Genomic DNA, 26,702 nt, shown 5'->3' with positions numbered 1-26,702 from the left:
ATCATCCCCCGGCGGCCGTCTCTCATCTGCCGCCGATGAGCGCGAGAGGGAAAGCCCCTCTTTAAACTCATCGGCCAGGTTCACCTGAGATCCCCACGAGCTCATTCTCCTCCATGCCTCAGCAGCGGCAGGTTCTGAACCGCGGGGAGCAGATGGTTGCCCCTCTTTACTCGAAAAGAGAGACAAACGAGAACGGAGCTTTTTCATTGGAAAAAACTCACAATGCGCGCAGATTGCCCCCTCGAGGACATCGCGTGCGTGCTCTTCGCCCAAACAAACAACACATAGATCGTGTGTGTCATCTGGTGTCAAATAGCGATGACACGGATGCACACACCTTCTAAATGCTCTGCTAGTGCTCGCCATAATGAAAGAGATAGCTCTTACTTTTTCCTTGGAAATGCACGCTTCAAACAGAACAGTCAATGAAGACGAAGAAGAGAATGATGTGTGCTCCCGGCGCCTATTTATACTATAGTCGCACCGGTAGTGACGTCATGGCTGTCGCCGGCCAACGAGTTGTGTTTTTTCAATGTATGCTTCAGACACGGGTCACGACGAGGCATTCCCCATAGCGACCCCTAGAGGACGCAGTTCGAAGTTCCCATGAAAGGGAACAAAAAAGTTCAAAATTGACTGGTATTACTATACTTGTGGGAACATTTGGTCCTCATAATGTAGGGAATACCAGGTACACACACACACACACACTTGTTGTTTGATAACCTTATACTGATTCATACTGAAAAATAAGACTAAAAGCTCAATTTACAACAGTTTGATGATTTTTTATTCATTCCATTCCAGTGGAATTAAAATGGAATTTAAATTTTTGAATTGCATTCAAATTCAATTTACAGTTCTGCATCCTGTTTGTTACCTCAATTCAAATTCAATAAAGGAATTGGCGTTCTTAATTAAATTCTGATGTCCTGTTTATGTCATTATTATATGTTATTCGCAGATTTTCACCACTGCACCATGCAGCTCTCAATGGAAATGTGGAGGTTATATCACTGCTGCTGGAGTCTCAGGCCATAGTGGACATCAGGGACCTGAAAGGTACCAGAAAAACATCAGTGTAATTTTTTAACTTCACATTGGCATCTTTAAATGAAGTATTTGACCTGTTTTGGCACACAGATAAAAAAGTACAGTATTGCTTTGGATGTCACGTCCAAACAACCTGAAACAAGCTTAACTCTAATGTGTATATTTTGCAGTGCAGTAATATTAAAAGTCTTTCTTTTCATGTTCCAGGGATGCGGCCTCTGCATTATGCAGCATGGCAGGGAAAGTCAGAGCCCATGAAGTTGCTACTGAAGTCAGGCTCCTCAGTGAACGGTCAATCTAATGAGGGTCAGATCCCCCTGCACCTGGCCGCTCAACACGGACACTATGACGTAGTGAGTACACACTGCTACAACACCCTGCCCACTGTTGTTCAAAGACTCCGTATGAGCCTCGGTGTATGAAAAAAGATTTGACATGTGGTTATGGATACTGACAACGGAACCAGAACCTGACGATTAAATGCTTTGATGCTAGAGCATCCCACACACTTGCATTTAATGAAAGGAAGAAGACAGACAGTCTTAGTGAAGAGGCTGTTTTAGTAGATACTGTGGCTATTATTCTCTCTCTTAAAGACTTTGGTTTTTGTTTAAATGTTTAAACATGGGATGCAAATATGTCATTGTTTTGTGTGGCACTGTTTACAGACTGTCTATTAAAAAATTACACTATATTGTATAATATAAATTAGAAAAATAATAAATAAATAAATAAATGCATGTAACGATAAAATGTTGTGATATTTTTATATTATTATATTATATTACCTGTTCACAGTCTGAGATGCTTCTGCAGCATCAGTCGAACCCCTGCATAGTGGACAATGGTGGGAGGACCCCACTGGACCTGGCTTGTGAATTCGGCCGGGTTGGGGTGAGTCACACACTGCTTTTTTGGTCACTGTCAAATCACTTTTACATCTTTTTCCTGTCTCTAGTTGGCTTTTGTGTGTGTGTGTGTGTGTGTGTGTGTGTGTGTGTATGATCATCTGTTTGCTCTGCAGGTGGTCCAGCTGCTACTGAGCAGTAACATGTGTGCAGCTCTATTGGAGCCCAAGCCTGGAGATTTGACTGATCCCAACGGCACCAGCCCGCTGCATCTCGCTGCCAAGAACGGACACATCGACATCATTAGGTGAGCTTTCAGAGCCCTGAGACTCGGATGAAAAGACAGGATGCATGGGTCGAATGCTTTTCTAAAAATAGAAGACACACCTCTAGTGTGCTTTTCCAGATTTCAGACTGCCTGTGCCGGGTCGATGTTACACCTCTGTTTACCAGACACTGAAAATAAATCAGGTCACTTTTTTAAGCCACTAAACCTCCTGGGATAAGAAAACTTTACAACAACAATGCACACTTTACAATAAGGTTTCACATCCATTAGGTGTCATGAATTAACAATAAGCAAAATATTTTCACATTATTTATGAATCTGGGTTAATTTTTAAATAACAGTTCAATAAATTTATTGTTTATTAATAATAATAATAACAAATATGCAGTTTTTCATTCATTCTTGTCTGTTCATAATACGTTAATTAAGGTTAATTTATACAACTTGAAATGTTAAAAATGTAAATGTAGAACGTAGAAATTAACATGTACATACTAAAATTCTTTAACAGAAAAATATTGCATGTTTTTCATTAGTGCATGTTTTTCATGATCTGCTGGCGGGATTTGTGCCTCATATATTACGGGCTATGATACATCACACATAGGAATCTCTCGTAACACATTTGTAAACCTGTTGTTTGTGTGAAAGAAAATATATTTCCTGTCATATCTAAGCCGGATGTTTCACAGTCCACATCAGCACAGCGTAAGAAACAATCCATATTCTCTCTGTGGCATTAACACCAGGGGAATGTACTAAATTTTGGTGCAGGCAGACAGGCAGAGATTGTGTGTATTGACTAAAAGATGTAGCCTAGCAGTTCTGGGATGGGACAGGAAAGTTTGAGTGAAATTATAAGAGAGGAGACTCGTCGTTTATCAAGAGAGAAGCACTAACACAATTATGTCTTGTTTGTTTGTTCACGTTCATATATGTGTTCATTTCAGGCAGGCGACTGAAATATTTACCTCCTCAATAAGCATCTTTACATATGCAGTTATAATCAATCTGCAGCAGGTTTTTGCATGGTCAAGCTAGTCTTCATTTGTCAAGCCTACATGACATAATACATAATTGACTTTTAAAAGAATAGTTCACCTAAAAATTAATTTGCTGACAATTTACTCACCCTCAGGCCAGTTTGATTCTTCACTGGAACAGATTTGGAGAAATTTAGCATTACATAATTTGCTCACCACCAGTGGATCCTCTGCAATGAATGGGTGCCGTCACAATGAGAGTCCAAACAGGACAAGGAAAGCAAGACAAAGATACAAATTTAAGAAAAGGATCATTTACATTGCTCATTGAATTGCTCTGCATTTTAACTGAACCAGCACTTTTCATTTTAAGAGCTAAGGAAGTTGTTTTAATCATGGTCATAAACATAATCAAAACATTGTACGTGGACAAGAGCTACGGGATGGAAATGTAAAAGGGGAAGGGAAAAGCCTACATCATATTAATGCAAGTTGACTTTATGAGCCATTGGTGTGATGTGTGACGCTGGGCCTGCTGTGTGTGTTTGAGTGTTAATGGATCCATGTGCTTGATGAAATGAGACTCTGCAAACAGACACGCTCTCACTGATGCTAATGAGCAGCCAATGAGCATGTGATGATGATGCAGGCCAGAAGTGCTGGATTTACTGCCGCTCATGAGAGAGAAGGAGAAACAGTCAGTCACTTAACATACAGTGGGTACGGAAAGTCTGGAGAGGATCTGCAAGGAGGAATGGCAGAGGATCCCCAAATCCAGGTGTGAAAAACTTGTTGCATCTTTCCCAAAAAGACTCATGGCTGTATTAGATCAAAAGGGTGCTTCTACTAAATACTGAGCAAAGGGTCTGAATACTTAGGACCATGTGATATTTCAGTTTTTCTTTTTTAATAAATCTGCAAAAATGTCAACGATTCTGTGTTTTTCTGTCAATATGGGGTGCTGTGTGTACATTAATGAGGAAAAAAAATGTACTTAAATGATTTTAGCAAATGGCTGCAATATAACAAAGAGTGAAAAATTTAAGGGGGTCTGAATACTTTCCGTACCCACTGTATATTACAATATCCTTGCATCACATGTTCAACAAAACCATTTCTGCTCTACTGGCACCAAAAGGAACTGCAAAACCAATTTATTTCAAAATAGTTTTCAAATAATTCCCCAAAAACTCTACCATCGTTTGGTTGGGTGACTCTATGTCCTCTTTTTCCCAGACATGTCCTGGCTGGGATTTCTAAATTGCCTAAAATGGGTTTTGGCTTTGTTTTCCTGTTTTTTCCATAGTGTTTAGACCAAGGGGTTGTTTTCCTTGGTCAGTAACTACAATATTCTGGAAAAAAATATTTAGGCAGTGTTTAATGACATAAAATACATTTTTATCTGAAATACATATTTTATTTTATTTTTATTTTAGCTACTGCTTTACTGAGTATTATAAGACACACAACTTTGTTTCATCTCTCCATTCATTTCCACACTCACCCATTTTGACTGAGCCATTGATCTATGTGTGTGTGTGTGTGTGTTATGAGATCTGAGTATTATCAGAACTGGCCTGGAGCTCAGAGATCGGCTCTTTGATGAGCTATAATTCAGTAATCATGTGACTTCCCACTGCATTATCATACAAATGGCCAGAGGTCCTCATGCAACTATTTACATTTGACGAGAAATCTATCACTCCAGATCTCGGCTCAGCCATGCATTTCATGCATTTACATACAAGCTCAAGCGAGTCAGACACTGGACAAGCCATGTCCTCAGCATCACCTGCTGTATCTGCGCACAGACTGCTGTACCTGCTTGTGATGAAGGGCATCTTTCCTTCTTTCCACTGGGAACATGAGCACGGTTGAGTGTGCCGCAATTTTTTATTACACGCACACATATGTGTATGTATATATATATATATATATATGTATATATATATATAACAAATTGTATTATGTATTGTCTGCTTTTTTAATTTCTACCCTCTGGTTATTATGATGATGATGATACATGGATAGGCTCAGTCTCAAGCCCTGTAGCTAACAGGACTACCAGTGCAGTTGCCAATAAGGATCGATACTTGGTGTCAATACAGTTGTCACATGTGACTGTTTGTCAGTGTATATTTTAGTGCAAAAGTGTCAAACTGTTTTTAGGTCAAGGGCCGGCTTAGTGTAAATATCACTTTATGCTGGGCTTTATTTTGTTTAACCTTGGTGTACCCATAGAGAGTGCTTACCAGGGTCATTGTAATTAAGGAAAACTAAAACCTTAAAAAAACTTAAAAAAACTTTTTTGATGTGCATAAATCAACTGAAACAAAATAAAAATAAAAAAGGAAACATTTCTAATTTTTTATTTAATTTAACTTTATGTACTAAAAAACTGAAATATAAATAAAATATTAAAAAAAACTAATACCAATAAAAATGACAAACACAGCAAAATTACTAAAACTTTAATTGAATATAAAGTAAAAACAGAAAATATTAAAAGAAAAACGAATTCAAAATAGTAAAACTAAATAATAAAAACTATAATAGGATCTCATTGATGCTAAAATAACACTTCTTGCACGTAATGAAGTCCAGAATCAACTTAATGCTACTTTAATAATAACCAATTCTAGGGTAAATCAAGCTATCAAAAGGGAGCACATGAAATTAAATAATTTCATTCACAAGAGGCTTTTATATGTGACCCTGCACCACAAAACCAGTCTTAAGTGTCAATTTTTCAAAATTGAGATTTATACATCTGAAAGCTGAATAAATAAGCGTTCCGTTGATGTATGGTTTGTTATGATAGGACAATATTTGGCCGAGATACAACTATTTGAAAATCTGGAATCTGAGGGTGCAAAAAAATCAAAATACTGAGAAATTCGCCTTTAAAGTTGTCCAAATTAACTTCTTAGCAATGCATATTACTAATCAAAAATTCAGTTTTGATATATTTACGGTAGGAAATGTATTAAATATCTTCATGGAACATGATCTTTAATTAATATCCTAATGATTTTTGGCATAAAAGAAAAATCTATAATTTTGACCCATACAATGCATTTTTGGCTATTGCTACAAATATACCCTCAGCGAATTAAGACTGGTTTTGTGGTCCAGGGTCACATATGTCATATAGGGCCTATAGATGCAATTGATAACCACTAACTATGACTGCTTTATTTTACATCTAGTCAAACCTGAACACAAGGTTTGATCTAAAAAAAGAAACTGAATTTTGATTACAGACTTCTCAGTCAAACTTCATCATCCAATCAGTATTATGTCTAAAAGGCATGCAGTATGAAGATGTGAGCACTGTTTATTACCACGAGAGACTCAAACTCAAAGTTGTCCAGGGACAAATTGTTCACTTAAGTGCTGAATGTTGTGTGCAATTAAAAGAAAGGTTCTATGACTTTAAAATAACATGCAATAACATGCAAAAAATGTTGGTTCCAGAGTTTATCTTGCTGTATCCTTCTGTATTGCAAAATATAGTATCATAAATATTCTATACTAATATAAATAAATACAAATTTAAATTTTCTTTTTATCATCTTGCATGCTGGATTGGACTCCTCAGTGATCTGTTTTTGAGCTATTAATCTTGGTGACATGAATTCTTGATTTCCATACCTTGCAGAACAGTACAAAATATAAAATGACAAGCTATTTGGTACTAGATTGATCAGTGTCTCATAAAGAGTATAAAAGGAGCTCAAACATCTCCATGTGATCACCAGGTCTATCACTGCACATTTGACACTCTTCATTAATTAGCCTGCCTGGATTGTAAGTGTTGCTGTGTCGCACATTAGAATAAGACTGTTACATGTGCCCACACAGCACCCACATCTCTCTTTCTCTCCAATCCAGCACAAGTCCAGCTCTGATCAGTCAGGAGCTAATTATAGGCCACATGAATGTGCAGGTTACAGCAACAGAGTGCGGGCTATCGTAAGGCTGTTAATTACATCATTAATCCAGTAACCCCAAAGGCAGTACGCATTGGCCGGCCCTAAATAGATTGATGCAATGAGGGAAAATATGAAAGCAGGCTTCATTTGTTGTTCATATCTGTGAAAGAAATGGATCATGGCACCTCTAACCAAAGTTGTTACCTTCATATTAAAATGCTGTCTTCTAAACTCAGTGTCATATACGTGTGTTAACACTCTCATACCTTTAATGAACACAGATGAATGTGGCCATTTGCCCACTAGCAGAAACACCATTTTTCCAATGTGGCCAATGCAAAGTGACGGCTCAGCACACAATGTGCGCACACCCGACCAGTCAATATGTTATTTAATCTGCTGCATTTTCCAAGAGAGGTCGAGCACGAAGAGGGCGTTATGTGTAGCTAAAACTGGTCATTTTGGCAGCTAATTATAGGGGGACCAGGGCCAAGTTCTCTCACCCTGTTTCCCATCCTCCTCTCTGTAGCCATGACTCAGGCCACCTGTGTTTGCTGATGTCCTGCGGCTGTAATTGAATTTACCCTAGTGTCAGAAGGTCATGCTCTATCTAATAGAGGCCGTTCAGTCATCGGGAGGCTGATGGGGGATTTTTGGGCAGTTTTGCAGTGCTTAAGTTTAATATACAATGGAAGGGTAAGATAGGGAAGACGCTCATTTATTTTTGCATTGTACCATAATTAGAAACGAGTTTAGCATGTGCAAGAGGATGATGCATCAGCCAATGTGTTATAATGGGAATTAAATAGAAACATTAATTAATTTAGTTCTCATAGCATAACATGGGGCAAGAAGCCACCCCAGGTAAACTTTTAAGAATGTATACATTAATTTTGATGTAATTTTTATTAATATATATAGTACATTATTTAAGTGTCATTAATGTAAAATACTAAATCATCTTACCGCATCTTACTCTACACCTAATTACATGGCTCTCTGGAATACTTGATTCTAATTGGTATTGGCATCCTGTGGTGTATGATGACACTAAACTGCATATTCTACTTGGCACCCAATCTCATACACTGTCTCTTTTACTACTCTGGTTTCTTTCTTTTTTTCCTCATGTAATAAAATAATCCAATAACTTCAGTAATTAATGTTTGTTTATTTATTTTGTAAGTAGCTGTGTAATAAGCAGAATAATGTACAGCACATCCAGCTGGTTATTATCGCAAAATAAACCTCATCAGGAAGATGATCACTTGAGGACAACAGCAACAAGTTTATTGAAAATGAAAATCTAGGCATGAATTCTGGTCTAAGCAGTTTGATCACAGTGGCTTTCAGTGGTTGAGTCAAACTAGTTACTAATTTTGTCCTCTCTTAATAGATTGCTGATCCAGGCTGGTATCGACATCAACAGGCAGACCAAAGCGGGCACTGCCCTCCATGAGGCTGCGCTGTGTGGGAAGACTGATGTGGTGCGCCTCCTGCTGGATGTAAGCAGACAGAGAAACTTTTATTGATCCTTGAAGGGATTTTAGTGGCATATACAGCAGCAACATGGAGACTAAATAAAAACAATCATTTAAAATTGAGAAAAAGCACCAACATTTAATTAACTGACTGACTGATCAACCCATACTGTTTGTGATAACATTGATTGTATTAAGAACATAACTGACTGTTATACTTCAGTGTACATAATTGTCATAAACCAACTTCTCTAGCAAACAGACCACCCATTTAGGTTCAAACTAGCAGTTTCAATGATATGGTGGTTTCCACCAGGTTTTGGCTGTTAGGTTTGAATTATTTTGAATAGTGAATTGCTTGGAAGTGGCCAGACAGAGTAGACCAGACTGGTCTGTTTTCTCATACAACCTCTTTCTAAATGGGAAGTAAAAAGATCAAGCTTCATATCTCTTCATATAAGAAACATATCTCCCATGTTAGTACACGGGATCCCAAACATGATCAAATATTGCTTTAACTTTCACCCTACAGAGTGGCATCAATGCAACAGTGAGAAACACATACAGCCAGACAGCGCTGGACATCGTCTACCAGTTCACTGCTACACAGGCCAGCCGAGAGATCAAGCAGATGCTGCGAGGTAAGAAAAGGGGTAAATATATATCTCATATTTATGCATGTTGTTTATATGTATGTTTATATGTGATGTGTAGTAGCTTATGCCATTTATATCTCAATGCAGATGCCTCAGCAGCCTTGCAGGTCAGGGCACTGAAGGACTACTGTAACAATTACGACCTGACTAGCCTTAACATAAAGGCTGGAGATGTCATCACGGTAATATTCATTCAACAAGACCTGCTCTAAAACAAATGTTGAATATTTGATGTCAATTTGAAGTCAGTTTGTTTTACTCTCATGCATTATTACAATTCAAACTGTGTTAAATATGTAGACATTTTTAAAAATTCAAAAAAAGTCAATTTTGGCTGCATTAGAAGTTCCAAATTAATCCTTTGTAGTAATAGAAGATAGTTCAGTGTACTTTCGGAATTTGTCAACAGGGTGCTGTTGCCTATGTTTTATATTTAAACAAAAATTATTTAAATAAGTGCATCGGCTCCTTACTACATGATCTCTTCTTCCTCTAGTCTATAGTATTTGAATTTTAGTATTTGAAATGTTCTAGATTTTCTAAATTTCTCTCACTGGTTAATAAACATGAGACTTTGAATGAAAATAACTACAAAGATCCAGATGTCCAGATGATGTATATTGCCATTATTATACACTAGATGACAGATAATGATGATTCATTACTCATGTAGGTTCTGGAGCAACATTCAGACGGAAGGTGGAAGGGCTGCATCCATGATAACCGCACAGGAAATGACAGAGTGGGCTACTTCCCCTCCAGCTTGGTGGAAATGATCAGTAAGAGGCCTGGGGCTGCGGGTAAGAGAGGACAACAGGCGGGTCAGTGCTGCCTCTTACTGAGACCTCACACACTCACAGATGCATAAGTAATGCTGATAAACTCACATGACCCTGATTCTGTTTACAGCCAGCTGTTCATGCTGCTCATGTGCACTGGATTTAGAGCCAGGCAGGGCCATCTGCTTTTGTGGCATCAAAACCAGGGCAAATGTGGAGCATCTTCAGCTCTTTTCTCATCTCATAATGCTCAGTTTATATAGCATTTTATGCTGTCAAAAGGGAATCTCTGGTGATAATAGTGCCTTAAACAGTGGCTACATCTTCATCCAGATATTGACGGAACAGCAGAACTCAGTGGATTGCGCCCTCTGCTGGACTGGAATTTAATAGACACTTGTATGTAATACTATGTAACACTTGGGGCATCTAGATCTTCATCTTTGTTCACATTGGCAAATAAGTACCTCTCCATCCATGCTAGAGAAACTATTTTTGAGGCTGATGGTGTTAATTATCAGAAGAGAAGAGAAGAGAAGAGAAGATGAGAGAGAAGAGAAGAGAAGAGAAGAGAAAAGTAAAAAGATCAAGCTTCATATCTCTTCATATAAGAAACATATCTCCCATGTTAGTACACGGGATCCCAAACATGATCAAATATTGCTTTAACTTTCACCCTACAGAGTGGCATCAATGCAACAGTGAGAAACACATACAGCCAGACAGCGCTGGACATCGTCTACCAGTTCACTGCTACACAGGCCAGCCGAGAGATCAAGCAGATGCTGCGAGGTAAGAAAAGGGGTAAATATATATCTCATATTTATGCATGTTGTTTATATGTATGTTTATATGTGATGTGTAGTAGCTTATGCCATTTATATCTCAATGCAGATGCCTCAGCAGCCTTGCAGGTCAGGGCACTGAAGGACTACTGTAACAATTACGACCTGACTAGCCTTAACATAAAGGCTGGAGATGTCATCACGGTAATATTCATTCAACAAGACCTGCTCTAAAACAAATGTTGAATATTTGATGTCAATTTGAAGTCAGTTTGTTTTACTCTCATGCATTATTACAATTCAAACTGTGTTAAATATGTAGACATTTTTAAAAATTCAAAAAAAGTCAATTTTGGCTGCATTAGAAGTTCCAAATTAATCCTTTGTAGTAATAGAAGATAGTTCAGTGTACTTTCGGAATTTGTCAACAGGGTGCTGTTGCCTATGTTTTATATTTAAACAAAAATTATTTAAATAAGTGCATCGGCTCCTTACTACATGATCTCTTCTTCCTCTAGTCTATAGTATTTGAATTTTAGTATTTGAAATGTTCTAGATTTTCTAAATTTCTCTCACTGGTTAATAAACATGAGACTTTGAATGAAAATAACTACAAAGATCCAGATGTCCAGATGATGTATATTGCCATTATTATACACTAGATGACAGATAATGATGATTCATTACTCATGTAGGTTCTGGAGCAACATTCAGACGGAAGGTGGAAGGGCTGCATCCATGATAACCGCACAGGAAATGACAGAGTGGGCTACTTCCCCTCCAGCTTGGTGGAAATGATCAGTAAGAGGCCTGGGGCTGCGGGTAAGAGAGGACAACAGGCGGGTCAGTGCTGCCTCTTACTGAGACCTCACACACTCACAGATGCATAAGTAATGCTGATAAACTCACATGACCCTGATTCTGTTTACAGCCAGCTGTTCATGCTGCTCATGTGCACTGGATTTAGAGCCAGGCAGGGCCATCTGCTTTTGTGGCATCAAAACCAGGGCAAATGTGGAGCATCTTCAGCTCTTTTCTCATCTCATAATGCTCAGTTTATATAGCATTTTATGCTGTCAAAAGGGAATCTCTGGTGATAATAGTGCCTTAAACAGTGGCTACATCTTCATCCAGATATTGACGGAACAGCAGAACTCAGTGGATTGCGCCCTCTGCTGGACTGGAATTTAATAGACACTTGTATGTAATACTATGTAACACTTGGGGCATCTAGATCTTCATCTTTGTTCACATTGGCAAATAAGTACCTCTCCATCCATGCTAGAGAAACTATTTTTGAGGCTGATGGTGTTAATTATCAGAAGAGAAGAGAAGAGAAGAGAAGATGAGAGAGAAGAGAAGAGAAGAGAAGAGAAGAGAAGAGAAGAGAAGAGAAGAAGACCCGTTAAACCTGACCTTAAAAATGTTTTTAGTGTATCACTCATAGGAAGAATCATTGGGCATCAGAAGACTTTTCTGTGCACCCGTGCAGATTTATACGGTCCATAAAGTCCTCTCTTTCCATCCAGCGGGTTTATGTCCAGTTTATGGCTTTGTTTGGGAATGACAGCAGGGAACTAATCTATGTGTTCATTGTGTCTCATGCGTCACTAAGTATCCATTTCTGTGTCTGCATCTGCTGCTCGGTCTCCTCCACTCCATCCATGTTTTTTCCCCACTATTTATGCCATTGTGCTTTTTAAAATATTTAAAATCCATTCTTATAGTCCCTTATTTGCTGAAATTGCAGTTTTTATAAAAAATATTGTAACTGGAGTAATGTCTGTTATATTTATGTAATTAGTGAAAGGAGGACAGTTCTCAATTCAGACAAGCCCTCTACTAAGTCCTGCTGTGCTCACAGTGATCATAAATAGTCAAATTGCACACTCGCACACCCACCCACACACAGACTAACTGAAAAGAGTCATGCATACTAAACTTCTCATTTGAGAAGATCATTCTGTTTGTCCTCAGGGACTTACAGAAACAAGTATAAAGAAAGACTTTGCATTTCACTACAAGCACCAGCTCCTCTCCAATTCATGCACTAACCTTGCATTTCCACGCATCGCTTCTATTTCATATATATATATATATATATATATATATATATATATATGTATATATGTATATTTTGAGTGTACACATAAAATATCAATCGACATGTTAAGTTATCGCAAACGCTTGATTGCAGTTGTTGCTGCTAAGGGTGGCCCGACCAGTTATTAGGTTTAGGGGGCAAACACTTTTTCACACAGGGCCATGTAGTTTTGGATTTTGCTTTCCCTTAATAATAAAAACCTTCATTTAAAAACTGCATGTTGTGTTCACTTGTGTTATCTTTTACTAATATTTAAATTTGTTTGATGATCTGAAACATTAAACTGTGACAAACATGCAAAAAAATAAGAAATCAGGAAGGGGGCCAACACTTTTTCACATCACTGTAGTTACATCCATTTTACTTCATTCACACTGAACAGCTCGAAATATAAAAGCGTTTTCTTCCTTTTGATTAGTCTTTTATGGTTTTGCTGTTTTGAATTTTGTGATTGGTTGTGATTTTTGTGTTGGGTTAATTTACTTTCCCTCTCTTATGTGTCATTGTTTTGTTTGTTGTGGTGGTGGTGGTTGCTGTGTTGTCGTATCTAGGTTCATGGAGTCCAGTCACTTGTACCCAACAGTATCAAAAGATACAGCTCTGTGCGCCGGTGTGCGGCCCTGTGTCGCCCGCCGTTGCCATGGTGAATGGGGACTCGTATCATGAGATTCATATCCTGCCGCCTCCTCCACCTCCGCCACCACATTCCCATCTGCCACTTTTCACTTCCTTTGGCTATAACAGGTCCCCAAAAACCTCAGGAGAGCCGCACAGTGGACAAGGTACAGATCCCCTAATCTGTCTCCACTGTATTATTATTATTATTATTATTATTATTATTCACAAAGATTTAAGGAATGTGTTAAATTACAGTAGTTCTCGTTTTAATAGTCTGAATATTAACTAATCAATTAGTTCCAATAATTCCTTACATTTTTCAGAATTTATTTTTCTGAAAATTATTATTTCCTCATTTATGTTTATTTTTTTTTTCTGACATTATTTTGGGTGTTGATTTTTTTTTTTTTAGAGACCAAGAATGACCAAGATTTGGCTAGTAAGTTCTTTTAACCAGCACAAAAGAGGTTCATGGCCTCTCTTTGTTGAAGCTGTTATCTCTCCTCTTTTACCCCTAAATTTCCCTGATCTTGGTGCTACATTTTCCCTCTCTGTGATGACCACACCTGGGATTCGCTCCACTTCAGTCTTTCTCTCTTTTACACATGACCAACGGGGAATGCACAGCCAGCCTCTCACCCCTCCATACCTGCATCTCTGCACAACATCAGTCTGTGTGTGTGTGCCGTCAATGAACATCTGTCTGTTTCATCTCTCCTTCGTCTCAAATGTACTGATCTGTCCATTCATATACTAACTCTGATCCTTTCAGCGATTGTGTATCAAACCAAACTTTGATATTGGTATGGAGCATGTTGGTACTCTTATGTACTCTGGATCGTCGTAAATTTGAATATGTTTGTCTGTTTCAGTTGTAAATGATCAATAGTCATCAGGCCCATGTGGAATCTGTGCCCTCAGAACAGAATTTGAATGGTGACCACAGCCAATCTGAATATGCTTTCAGCTACCAATAAAAGTTTTAACACCATGTTTAAATCCATTATGAAGAATCATGCTGATTGTTTTCTGTAAAATGGCAAAACAAATCTGCACATTCTGTCTGGGCCTGGTCATTTTGAAATAAACCCTAAAGGAATATTTACCCAGAAATGAAAAATGTCACCATTATTTACCCTCATGTAATTTCAAACCTATATGACTGACTTTCTTCTGTGAAACACAAAACAAGATTCTGTAAAATGGTCCAATGAGTCAATGGGGTCCAAATCAAACATGGTGGCAGTGACTTTCATTGTATGGACAAAAACAGTTTAAAAAATATTCTTATTTTGTGTTCACAAGAAAGACATGAGGGTGAATAAATGATGACAGAGTTACAATTTTAGGGTAAATGTTCCCTTTAACAATATATATTTTTAAATTCTTGTAAGACTCTTCAATGATTATAGACAGCTGCCATAAGATGTTATTGCATTTTTATTTGTATATGCACACATTAATGTACACTTGTGGTTTGATGGCTTTAGAATCCTAATGAACTATGCTCCTGTAATGCACTGCGACACCTTTTGTTGTGATACCTATTTACATATATAATCATATATATCTGTATATATTATATATGTTTTACCAATGTGTATGTGTAAACCAAGGCATATATATATGTATATACACATATATATAGTACGTTTACTCTTTTATATTTCATGTACCTCTGAATATAAATGTTCATATATATTTGTGTTAGATATACAGTATATATATATATGCGTGCTTGCCTTGTGTGTGTTTGAAAGCAAAAGAGAGGGTTGTAGTCAAGCAGACTGCTAAAGCGCATATACATAGTTTAGCTGTCCATGCCTGACCTGTCCAGAAAACTTCTGATCCCAGGCAGGTGGCCAAGCCAGGGCACAGTTAATGGTGGTTTCTGTGTTAAAGGTTCTCGCGGCTCAGAGTCCAGTCCGCATGGCTCACCCACCCCAGCTGGTGGTACCCAGGGCGGCAGCAGCGAGGAGATCTGGGTGCTGCGCAAGCCTGTGGCAGGTAACAGCAGGGCTGCCCCTTCTTCCTCCTCCTCTTCTTCTTCTCTCATAATTCCCCCTGCTTTGCCACGCTCCAGGTGCAGCTGCTGTACGCCTGACCTCAGAAACCTCCTCAACTGCAGGCGTGTAGGCGCATTGAAAGGCTCTCATTCGCTCTGTTAGAGCAACATCCGTTAAGTCGTTCCCTCCAGAACACACATACAGACAATCCACAGATGTGTCTGTAGCCGTGTGTGCAAACTGCATTTTCAGTGAAGGCAGCGTGGGCCTGAATGTGTTCGTATTAGTGACTCTGGTAACATGTCTTGTGTCCATCAGTCACCTGGTCTTTGGTCACCATTGTTATGTAAGTCTCTGTCATCCCGTGTATCAGATCAGTGCATTGCAGAGGGGAAGTTCATAGTGGTGTGATTGGAGGGTTTCAGGGAGGTGTTTTCCGACTGGGCTGACGGTGTTTGTGTGTGTGTGTTTGCTGGGGGCTTGTTGTTCCAGGTGGAGACCGCAGCAGTGTGGGCAGTTCAGGCAGCGTGGCCAGTGCCAGATCCTCTGGTAGTGGACAGAGTGCAGGCAGCAGCACTATCCTTCATGCACAGGCAGAGGGAGTCAAGGTAAGCTATCTGACATGCAAAGTGACTCAACTCCAATGTGGTTTGAGAAGATACCTGAAAGAACTGTCTTATATGTTGCTGGTTTAAATGGTTAGAAGTGTCTTTGTTCTATTGCCAGTATTACTGTGTCTATTACAATCTCAAAGGACTGTAAAAAAACAGGTCACAATGCGCCAATATGAGCAGTCATGTCAACCAGCTCAGTTGTGTTTTAGAATTTAACCAAATCAGCCAATGACCTAAATAATCATAAATAATGAGCATGAACAAGCTAGAAAACATTTTAAATCAGCTACTTTTAGAAGCTGTTCTGCCAGCCGTAATAAGGTTGACCTAGATGGTCTACAAGGTCAGCCGTGATCCTACAAGCTTACAGTCTAACTAAACCCAGTGGGAACAGCTAATCACCTTAAATGACCAGCTTCAGCCAGCTAGAAACCATGTAAAACTAGCAATATCAGAAACTGGTCTACCAAATTACTATGGTCTACCTTGACCCCACAAGCTGGCAGTCCAACTAAACCTGCTAGGACCAGCTAATCACCTTAAATGGCAAGTTAGGTAACATGTAAAACCAATATCAGAAGCTGGTCTACCAGCCCTAGCAAGGTTGACCAAAATTATCCAGAAATTTGATTTTGATCCTACAAGCTGGCAGTCCAACGAAACTTGCCTGGACCAGCTGATCACCTTAAATGACCAGCTAGAACCCATGTAGAACCAACAATATCAGAAGCTGGTCTCTGCGAGTCCTAACCAGATTGATCAAGATGGTCTACAATGTTGACCTCAACCCCAATAGCTGGTAGTCCACCTAAGCCAGCTTTGCCCTGATACTGACCAATAAAATGATGAGCTTCAAATAGTTACCATGAGATGCTGATTTTACCTAAATTTTCTGGAGGGACATTTTTGTAAAGCTTCATTCTTCAACGTTGAACACAAGGGGGTGAACATTAAGTCCAATTGGCATAGTCAGCATTGATGATATTTTCATGTCATTTCTTGATCTGATGAGCTTTGTTTATCCTGTAGCTTCTGGCCACGGTTTTGTCCCAGTCTGCCAAAGCTAAAGAACACCTGCTGGAGCAGACCAAGTCTTTGGACCACCCCTCTCACGCTTCCAGCAACAAGGGTTAGTGGGAATTTCAAACAACTCTTTTGAGAAGAAATCATACCGAGAATCTTTTGTCACAAAGAAGTTTCTCCATCCAAAATATTTTACCATTTTTTTTCACAAATTAGAGACTTGGCTGCTTTTTCTGTGCCAGATGGTTGCACTAATAGCTGTGGGTGGGAGCATCACAAAGATCTGATTGGCTAAGAGGAGTACTTGGTCAGAAAACACAAAAGGGATTGGTTTGTGCAATAGCAGTGCTCTGATGTATATGAATGATCTCATGGTTCTTCTAGGACCCTCCTCACGCAGTCAGAGTATATCAAGCTGTCCACTTCATGAGCAGCCATATGGGGAGGCGGTGTCCCAGAGGAAAGGGGAGGCGCTGCCTGAGGGGAAGGTAAGGAGACTCCTACTCCCGCTTGAATCACACTGTCCCCATACCTTTCCCTCAAACAAGCATACACTTTTTACGCACACATACGCATGCATGCACTGGCATCTGCACATCCAGGATGCTTTCCCAGGACTTCCTCTCACAGCTGGCATCATCAGTATTACGTGCTCTCGGTTGTCGTCAGGACACGGTGAGTGGGCTTCTCCGCAGGCTTCCTTGCACGCTGTCCTCAGCTTCAGGCATTTGTCAACTGCTCTATCTGATACTACTGTCTAATATTGGCAGCGATTCCGTTCTCTCTGATCTTTTCTGATCATTCATTTCATTTTCTTTGCTACATTTTGAAGTCCATTCCAATTTGTTTGCCTTATTTGCAATAAATTTCACCTTTGTTTTCTTTTCATAGAGTACCCAAAAATGTAGACTTTTTATTTGAATTCGGAGTGTATTTTAGAGGTGATATAGTAATTGGCATATGATCAAGATTTAGTCTGTCCACACTGAGACTTGTAGAACAGATACAACTGTAGAGGATATGAGACTATGACGCTGATATTTTCTAGAAAGGTATACCAACACAATATGAATATGACACTGTCTAGGTGTTATTATCCTTTATCCCATAAATGAGCTTGTATGTTGCAAATTGGTAATACATATTTGATACTCACCATTTTTATGTCATTTTTATAATGAGCTGAAATTAGAAATTATACTGTTTAGTCATATAACAGAGAAATATGGCTACCATATCTTCCTCAGCAGGACTTTGGAGCTGTTGAGTAGAGCTGCTCCATGCTGGACTTCTGGACTGAGGGCCATCTGTTCAAAACAGCCCTATTTTCTTTGCTGCCCACGTCCATTTTTGCCTCTCCTACATAGAGTTACAGTACATCCTCCTACCTCCAGGGAAATGGCATTCCAAAGCAGATAATATATGGACACTACTTTTTTTAAAGCTGAACTGTTTGGTTCATGAAGAAAAGCTTTTATTTGCTAAAGTTTTGGCTTTTGTTGCTAGAGCAGGTACCTGGACCAAGAGTAATAATTTTAACTCCAGTATAATACAAAAAAAAGAAGTAGGGGCAGGTTTTAATTATTTATGAACTAATAAAGTTTAGTGAAGTTGAGACATTGGTCACTGAGACTAATGTTTTCAGTTTGTTGGCCTGGGGTCTGGTCCATTTTCAGCCACAGGACCCAAACAATGATAGACTGCCACCTATCTTCTCTTCTAGAGCTCAGAGGCTGTTATCGAATGGCTGAGTGAATTTCAGCTGCAGGTCTACGCTCCAAACTTCATCAGCGCCGGCTATGATATTCCTACCATTAGCCGAATGACCCCAGAGGTAAGAGTTGTCCCCCCCATCCCCTTAAGCCACTCTAAACTATTCACATCACTCCCCTCTACCCTAAATGTAACACCCACAGACCCACTCAAAGCACAGAAAAGAAGCGAATCAACCAACAATTTCTCCTCAAAATTTAAAATAAAATTGCTACCAATGTGCCAGAAGCTCACAGGTTTTATGAGAGTTTGAATTTTGCCCACGGCAAGTTGGAAAATCTCACCCAGAAAATCCCCCAAGACAGTGCTGCTGTCTTGGTTGTCAAATGTGTTTGTCTTTTCCTACTATGTTATGTTGGTATCTTGATGAATCACATAATTACTTAAGCGTATGTTGTGATTAATATACATGCTGTTGTGAGCTATGTAATTTTATGTATATGATTAAACTCGAAAGCATTTTAAACATATATCTTATGAACATATATCATATTTTGTAGTAGAAGTATTAACAGTCATTTCATGTATATTATGGAGTGTAAATCTGTTACTAAATCAAAATTGTTACTAAACCTGAAATTAATTTTTTGAGCAATTTGAATTCCTGAAAGCAAGCTCATCTACCCATACTTAATTACATTAAACCACTGACTTCATAGGATTTACATAGTGTCATTGCTGAAAGCAGAATTAACAGGGGTGTACTGTTGAAACACTGAGGACATGATCAACTAGGATATGTTTATTTTGTTATGTTTGGGGTACTCTGAAAAGGCTTATTTTCCTCACTTGTTACAATATTATTTTATTTTTTTCCCTTTCCCATTTTTTTTTTTCATTTTGCATCTGCTTCTGTCATCCTGGCACCTTTTGGGAATCAGAGTGTTTAATATGTCTGATGTTTTATCTTTTATGTGTATATGTAATTTTGTGTATATATAATATTGTGCATTTTTGTCTATATGTTCAAATGCACAAAATATATGCCACTTGGTTTAGTGTGTATGTGTGCATGAAGCTCTTGATCATTGGGTGCTGAAATGTGATTGGCTGGTTTAGGGACTCCTATATTTATTTTCAGGATTTAACAGCTATTGGAGTAACCAAACCAGGACATCGAAAGAAGATAACTTCAGAGATCACTGTTAATGAGTGGCTGCCTGACAAAAAACCGGTGAGTTTAACGTACAACCACACACGCACGCGCACACACACAATCAAACACATCCAGATGTTAATTTGTTTTTATCTGCATTTAATCTGTAGGCGAATCTTGGAGAGTGGTTAGCTATGATTGGGTTGAGTCAATATCACCAAGTCTTAGTCCAAAATGGATACGAGAACATTGACTTTATCACTGACATCACGTGGGAGGACCTTCAGGAGATTGGCATTACAAAACTTGGTAAGATAGATAGTGGACTGGGATCCATATTGTTAAAGTGATTTCACACACAAACTTCTGTTCTCTCCAAACTGCCTAAGCCATAGTGGTTTACGCTCTTTCTCTAACCTAATTTGCCTAGGACACCAGAAGAAGATTATGCTTGCAGTAAAGAAGCTGGCAGAGATCCAGAAGGCCTCTGACGGTCGCAACACATTGCGTAAAAAGCCTCCAGCCACTCAGGAGGTGATGACTATTGAGAGCCCACCCCACGACAGCGGAGAGTGTATGTCCCCTAAAATGAGCACTTTCCAGGACAGTGAACTGAGTGGGGAGTTACAGGCTGCTCTTACACGCCCTGCTGATGTGCAGGATGGCACAGAAGTGAGAACCAACAGCAGCCTGGGAGCACAACACCGAGCCCGCAGTCTGCATGAGAACAGCATGAACAAGAGCCGAGACACAGAGGAGCCTAGTGGGCCACCCAAAAAGGAGGCACGTACCATGCGCCAGAGCAGCCAGGGGGGCCAGAGAAGTGTCTCATCGGCGCAGGCAAAACCGCGTCAGTCTTATCCCCAAGGTACAGGACCGCCCTATACTCCACCACAAACGCCCACCAATACAAAACCTCCCACCTCACAGACGGTGGGCAACCCACCGGGTAAACAAAAACCTAGTTCTCAGCTGCTTCAACAGACCGAAAAGCCCATGACACCTCGTGCTCACCCCCAATCCCCCACTCAAAGGTCCCATCCACACCCAGCTGCCCAGCCTGTGGAAACTATGGAAGCTGCACCCCAAGGACCTGCTGTCTCAGTACCACTCCTGTGCCTGCCTCCAGAAGGCAACGAAGCTTGCGATGAGTATGGTCTACCTAAGAAACGTGCCCACAGCCTGAATCGCTATGCTGTGTCTGATGGTGAGCAGGAGCGGGAAGAGCTAAATGTGCCAGATTTAGGAGGAAAGTATGCCACAGTACAGCACCGGGTGTGTCGCAGCAACTCAATGAAAGGGCAGGCAGACAAAAATGTCAACCGAAGCCAGTCCTTTGCACTCAGACAGAAGAAGAAGGGTCCTCCTCCACCTCCCCCCAAACGCTCTAGTTCAGCCATCTCAAGCTCCAGTAGTAATCTGACAGAAGTGCCCAAGGAGACGAGCAGTGGACCTCTTCTGGAGGTTCCCTACCAACCACAAAGACGTGCAAGTGACCTGGGTGGCATTGTAGACACGGGCAGTACTGGTAGTGTGAAGAGCATTGCGGCCATGTTGGAAATGTCCTCCATTGGTGGGGGTGCCAAGGGTCTCCATTTGCAGAAATTTGCAGGTCACTATCTGCAGGTAAGGTGGTTGTCATTGTGTCTTTGGGATTATACTTAGTATTTATCATAAAAATGTCTGTTAGCAATATCTGGTGTAGTAAAACAAGATTATTTCTCTACAGGTGGGTTCTGCAGGAGCAAAGCAGCGTGATGCCATTGGACTGGATGGAGAAGTAGTGAACCGTCGCAGGACTATTAGTGGGCCTGTCACTGAGTTAGTAGCAGCTGCCAAGCGAGGACCACAGCCGGAGCCAGTCCAGGATAGACAACGCAATGAAACCCAGCCAAGCTCTAGTGGGAGCTCAGCAGAGAACCTTCCATTTGCTGAGGATGGAAACATCATCATCAAACAAAGACCTAGACAGGGCAAAGATGAGACTGAGGAGGGACTAGAAATGTCATACTCTTTACCCCAGGAGAACCGTTCACGTGTGGATGCCACAGCCTCACTGAAAAGGACGGTCCAGAGCACCAAGCAGCAACCAAATGGCACCAAGTTCCATCTCACAGAGTCAAATACGGTTAAGCGCCGCCCCAAGAGCAAAGACAAAGATACAGAAGAACTTCAGGATGGGCAGATGCCCGTACCATATGAGAATGGGACTGGCACCATTAAAAGGCGCCCTGTGTCAGAGGTGACTGTTTCAGAACAGCCCAGGCCACAGGAACATCCTGAGAACTCACCCCGTCGGGACAGTGCAGACCTGGAAGGCCATGTTACTGAGAGTGCCCCTCGTAAGTCTGTCAAACCTCCGGTGTCCCCCAAACCTGTTCTGGCCCAGCACATGAAGAAACAAGGACCACCAGCTGCCATCACCAAGAAAGCCCCATTTCCTGGACCAACTGGGGCACCTGGCAGCCCAGGTACTACACAGTGCGGCCCTTTCACTTGCCCTGTCTTTACACAATTATGTGAGTATCCTGTAAAACCCTGTAGCATTTAGACCTTGTTGCATCAAAATCCGCTCAGTCTCTTCTCCCATCTCTTTCCCTATCTCTTTTCTCTTCTATTTACAGTTGAAGGAAAGAAAGTACCTCCTCCAATTTCACCAAAACCTACACCTCCTCCCACAGCTCCCAAACCATCCAAAAATGTTCTGCAGTCTTTAAATGTGACACCTAATCCCACTCCCAAGCAGACTGTCACCAGAATGGCCAGCACAGCTTCTGCCCAGAACAACCACCCTGTCAAGGCTACAACCCCACCAGCCTTGAGTGCGCAGACCCCACACACACCCCAGTCTCCTCACACCCCACAGACACCTCAGACACCCCAAACCCCACAGACACCCCAAACTCCCCAGACATCAGGTCCCCCAACCCCCATCCCTACACCCCCACCTGTGAAGCCCCCTCGCTCTTCAATCAGTGGGGTGTCCATGGACAGTTCAACTGGATCAGCGTTTGTCGCAGGGATAGTGACAGTAGATGCAGTGCACCAGAAGATAGAGGAGACCAGTGCCTCACTGGCTGCAGCCCTGCAGGCTGTAGAAGAGAAGATCAAGGAGGATGGGCAAAAAGAGTGAGTGTCATGAAATATGCAAAAACTGTTTTCAGTGACATTTATAGACCGGTAAGAATCTAGTCTATGATGGCATCTCGTCTCACATTAACATTTAATTTCAAGTAGTTTCTAGTATTTTTCTAGTCACAAGTCCTTCAAATCAAGGCAGCAGTTTTGAGTCCACATCTGTGGTTATTAAGAAGCAAAGACTTTAAGCATGTTTTCACCATCAGGTTGAGTACAAGCGAGTGATGGTACCAGAATACTACAGTGATTTTTAAAAATGCCTGTAACCAAATGTTATAATTAAGGGCAAATCTTTTTTTTTTTTTAAGCTTTTGAACCTTTCTCTTAAATTCACCACTGGGGATGTGTTGACCAAAGAAATCTATTTGTGTCATTGAAGCCATTTTTTTTTTACATGTCTAAATCATATTTAAGTGTGTGTTTTGATCCACAGCTCATTGGCTGAAAACAAGAGCACAGTGAGCATCCTAGACGACATCGGCAGCATGTTCGATGACCTGGCCGACCAGCTGGATGCCATGCTGGAGTGAAGAGCACAGCCTGTGTCTCTGTGGCACAACCTCAGGGCCCCGGGAGAGCACAAGGGCACAATGACCAACAACATACCCACCTATCCCTTCCTAATCCTCAACACTGGCTCCTCTCACCCCTCTTTTCTCCTCCCCTTTCCCCATCGCCATGAAACACCTATCTCTCCTCTCTCCCTCCGAGTTGGTTTGCACAAACCCGAGCTGATGTACCTCAGGACTGGGCAGAAGGCCATCCAGGGCTTTAAACATCAAAGACAGAGCAGAGGGTGGAGAGCAGATGTTGGGTTTTAATACATAATGCTCAACTCTCTGTCCATGGAATATCTCTATCTACTATGAGCAATGAGTAGTAAAATAATATGAAAACAATAATAACTGTATATGAAATAATAGTATGGTATGTGTATATTGTAAGCATGAGGAAAGTTTGTATCTATAAAGAAAAAAATCTTATAGTGAGAGTCATGCATTAGTACAGTTATATATATATAAATAAATATAAATATTTTATGTTTTTATTTCATGTTCAATGGTACAGACAGTGTTGAAACATTAAGAAATTTATGATGACAGATATGTGGATTTTTCTATGACTATATTGAAGTTAAAAAAAAAAAAAATCTGTATGTTTGGCTGTGCTCTGCTGAAGAGTGTTGTGGGCTGTGTTGAATGTAGTGAAGTGACTGAAGTGGCTGTTTCACCCCCTGCTCTGTGCTTGCTCTGGGCTCCCGCTCTGTGCTGTTGTGACCTTTTATGTTTCCATTCACTTTCTGCCTGTGTGAACTCATACATTCCTGCTCCTGCACAGCCTTCCTCCTTCACCTGCCCTCATCATGTGCAGTGTCCTGTGTGCCTTAACATGAGAGGTGACCTCAGTGTTTCTAACACACAAGCAAACCGGTTCAAACTGAGAAAAGGTCCCGTGTCCATGTGGGAGGCACTGCCTTAAGCCAGTAGAAAAGGAAGGGCCTGTGTGTTCTGATTTGGTGAGGAGTGATTCGCATCCTTGGACATCTCCATGCTTCAGTCATCTGCAGCAAGGTGATATACAGTTTAGGCCATGAAGTCAACATGAATTGCTGGTTTACGTCCATGATGTGATGCATTTCCAGGCAAAACAGGATATGCAAGGAAAAAATGTACAGTGGGACTATATGGTGAAGATAGGCACTGAATAGCTATTGGTTAGCATTATGCAATAGCCTGTGTGGCCTAAGTAAAGTGCGATGAATGAATTGTTCACAATAAGACCAGGATCGTGCATTTAGAAAGTAAATAGAGTTATGTTGACTTTGACTATACGAGTGACCTCAGAAACACAGGCGAGAACAAGGTAGAGGGGTCTATTGATGTTTGACGGCTTGCAGAAGGTGGGATGTCAGGAAGCACAAAGTGAGGAAGTTGCAAATGTGTGTGTGAGTGTCATAAAACAGGAATCTAAAACTGACTGACAGTGTAGTGAACTAACAAGGATTTCACAAATGTTGATGTGGCTTGATGCTCAGCATTTCCACCTACCCAAGGAATCTTCTTAGCTTAAGGGTCTGAGCTTGGACAGGTGTAGTTCCATTGGAAGCCTGCATGCAGTCTAACCTCAGCACATCGCTCAGTGGCTGTTTAAGGGTGTGAATTGTACCATGGTGTGCCTGCTTTGTTTTGCATTCCCCCCAATATCATCCAGACAGACATATCCTTAATGACCAAAGTAAGAGCTCTGGTCCAAGATGCAGTTAAGCATGGTCCATAACTTATTCTGAAAAACATAGCAGTATCTATGTTAAACATATTCACTGAGAATCACATTGAGTAACTTTATAGGGACATACAGTGGGTACGGAAAGTATTCAGACCCCCTTCAATTTTTCACTCATTGTTATATTGCAGCCATTTGCTAAAATCATTTAAGTTAATTTTTTTCCTCATTAATGTACACACAGCACCCCATATTGACAGAAAAACACAGAATCGTTGACATTTTTGCAGCAATATAACAAAGAGTGAAAAATTGAAGGGGGTCTGAATACTTTCCGTACCCACTGTATATGGAGGGTAGACTGAGCAATGCTTTTACAATTGTTTGGTTTGGTCTCTGTGGACATAAGATGTTTCCAGATGCCATGCTCTCTCATTTACAGTGGGAGCGCAGTTCGCTGTTATGACAGCACCGGTCACAACTGAACCTCTTGCAAGCCTCTGAATGTCATTATCTCATTGCCAGCAAACTCACAGTCTCTCATTATCTTCCATCCATCTTTGTTGCCATGACAATCTGCCTGCTCATTGTTAGAATTGTCACAGTATCAAAATGATCTTAAATGTAATTAAAGAAAGGGCCCAAAGGAAGGGGACACAAGCAAGAAAAGTAGTTGTGTAGGTCCCACAATGCTTTACACACTTTCAGTAGCTCCATATATGCTTAATCCCTTTCCCGGTTCTCAGAAGAATATTTGTAATATTTAAATTATGAACAGAGATTATTATAAATGTTTTCAACAAGTATTTAATGATGAAGCATCAAGAGGGCTTGTTGATGAAACTGCTAATATTTAAGATAAAAGTTTAAAGTGTCTTCTTGGCTCAAAGTATTTTAAATGAATTGTAAATGGTCATTTTTTTAGAACTCCAGTTTTCTTTTTTAAGGTAGCTTTTTGTGAAACGTTTTTTGACTGCCATGTCTTCAGATGAAATAAGTTGTATATTAAGCAAATGTTATGTTTTTTTTTAAACATGTATGTGCCTTGCTTTAGTTCTTTTTATTTTGTCTTTCACGTTTAAACAATGCGTAGAGGATATGTGGCCGGTCTTTGTCCATCAGATGTTCAGAGTTATATCCCTTTATGTTGCGGTCTGCTCTGTGGACAGAGCACAGATGTCTGGCATGGGAATGGCTTTTATAAAAGCTTTATCATGCTTATCGCTTCAAAGGACTGGGTGTCTGTCGATCCAGTGTTAATTGAGTTGTTACGGCCCTGCCCCCCCCCCCGCTCTTAT

The 26,702-nt window shown here is 40.4% G+C and overlaps 1 protein-coding gene across 1 annotated transcript in view; it reads left to right on the top strand.

Moving 5' to 3' along the window:
• Positions 1-25,530, top strand: part of LOC107688141 (caskin-1-like) — a 95,938-nt gene extending 70,408 nt beyond the window's left edge. Inside the window, exons 4-24 of the mRNA XM_016485722.1 lie at positions 965-1,062; positions 1,261-1,406; positions 1,852-1,947; positions 2,078-2,208; positions 8,505-8,613; positions 9,122-9,242; positions 9,333-9,427; positions 9,919-10,045; positions 13,465-13,695; positions 13,944-13,970; positions 15,434-15,538; positions 16,030-16,145; positions 17,181-17,280; positions 17,559-17,662; positions 18,898-19,008; positions 20,029-20,121; positions 20,214-20,352; positions 20,474-21,669; positions 21,773-22,562; positions 22,668-23,172; positions 23,615-25,530. Of these exons, the coding sequence (XP_016341208.1) occupies positions 965-1,062; positions 1,261-1,406; positions 1,852-1,947; positions 2,078-2,208; positions 8,505-8,613; positions 9,122-9,242; positions 9,333-9,427; positions 9,919-10,045; positions 13,465-13,695; positions 13,944-13,970; positions 15,434-15,538; positions 16,030-16,145; positions 17,181-17,280; positions 17,559-17,662; positions 18,898-19,008; positions 20,029-20,121; positions 20,214-20,352; positions 20,474-21,669; positions 21,773-22,562; positions 22,668-23,172; positions 23,615-23,711 (4,537 nt within the window). The 3' untranslated portion in view covers positions 23,712-25,530. The remainder of the gene's footprint in view (positions 1-964; positions 1,063-1,260; positions 1,407-1,851; positions 1,948-2,077; positions 2,209-8,504; positions 8,614-9,121; positions 9,243-9,332; positions 9,428-9,918; positions 10,046-13,464; positions 13,696-13,943; positions 13,971-15,433; positions 15,539-16,029; positions 16,146-17,180; positions 17,281-17,558; positions 17,663-18,897; positions 19,009-20,028; positions 20,122-20,213; positions 20,353-20,473; positions 21,670-21,772; positions 22,563-22,667; positions 23,173-23,614) is intronic.
• Positions 25,531-26,702: the final 1,172 nt, after the last annotated feature.

The sequence above is a fragment of the Sinocyclocheilus anshuiensis genome, unplaced genomic scaffold, assembly GCF_001515605.1.
Source record: "Sinocyclocheilus anshuiensis isolate Anshui unplaced genomic scaffold, SAMN03320099.WGS_v1.1 scaffold249, whole genome shotgun sequence".
Lineage (NCBI taxonomy): Eukaryota > Metazoa > Chordata > Actinopteri > Cypriniformes > Cyprinidae > Sinocyclocheilus > Sinocyclocheilus anshuiensis.
Note: the sequence above shows the minus strand (reverse complement) of the source record. Positions and strands in the feature narration are given on the sequence as shown.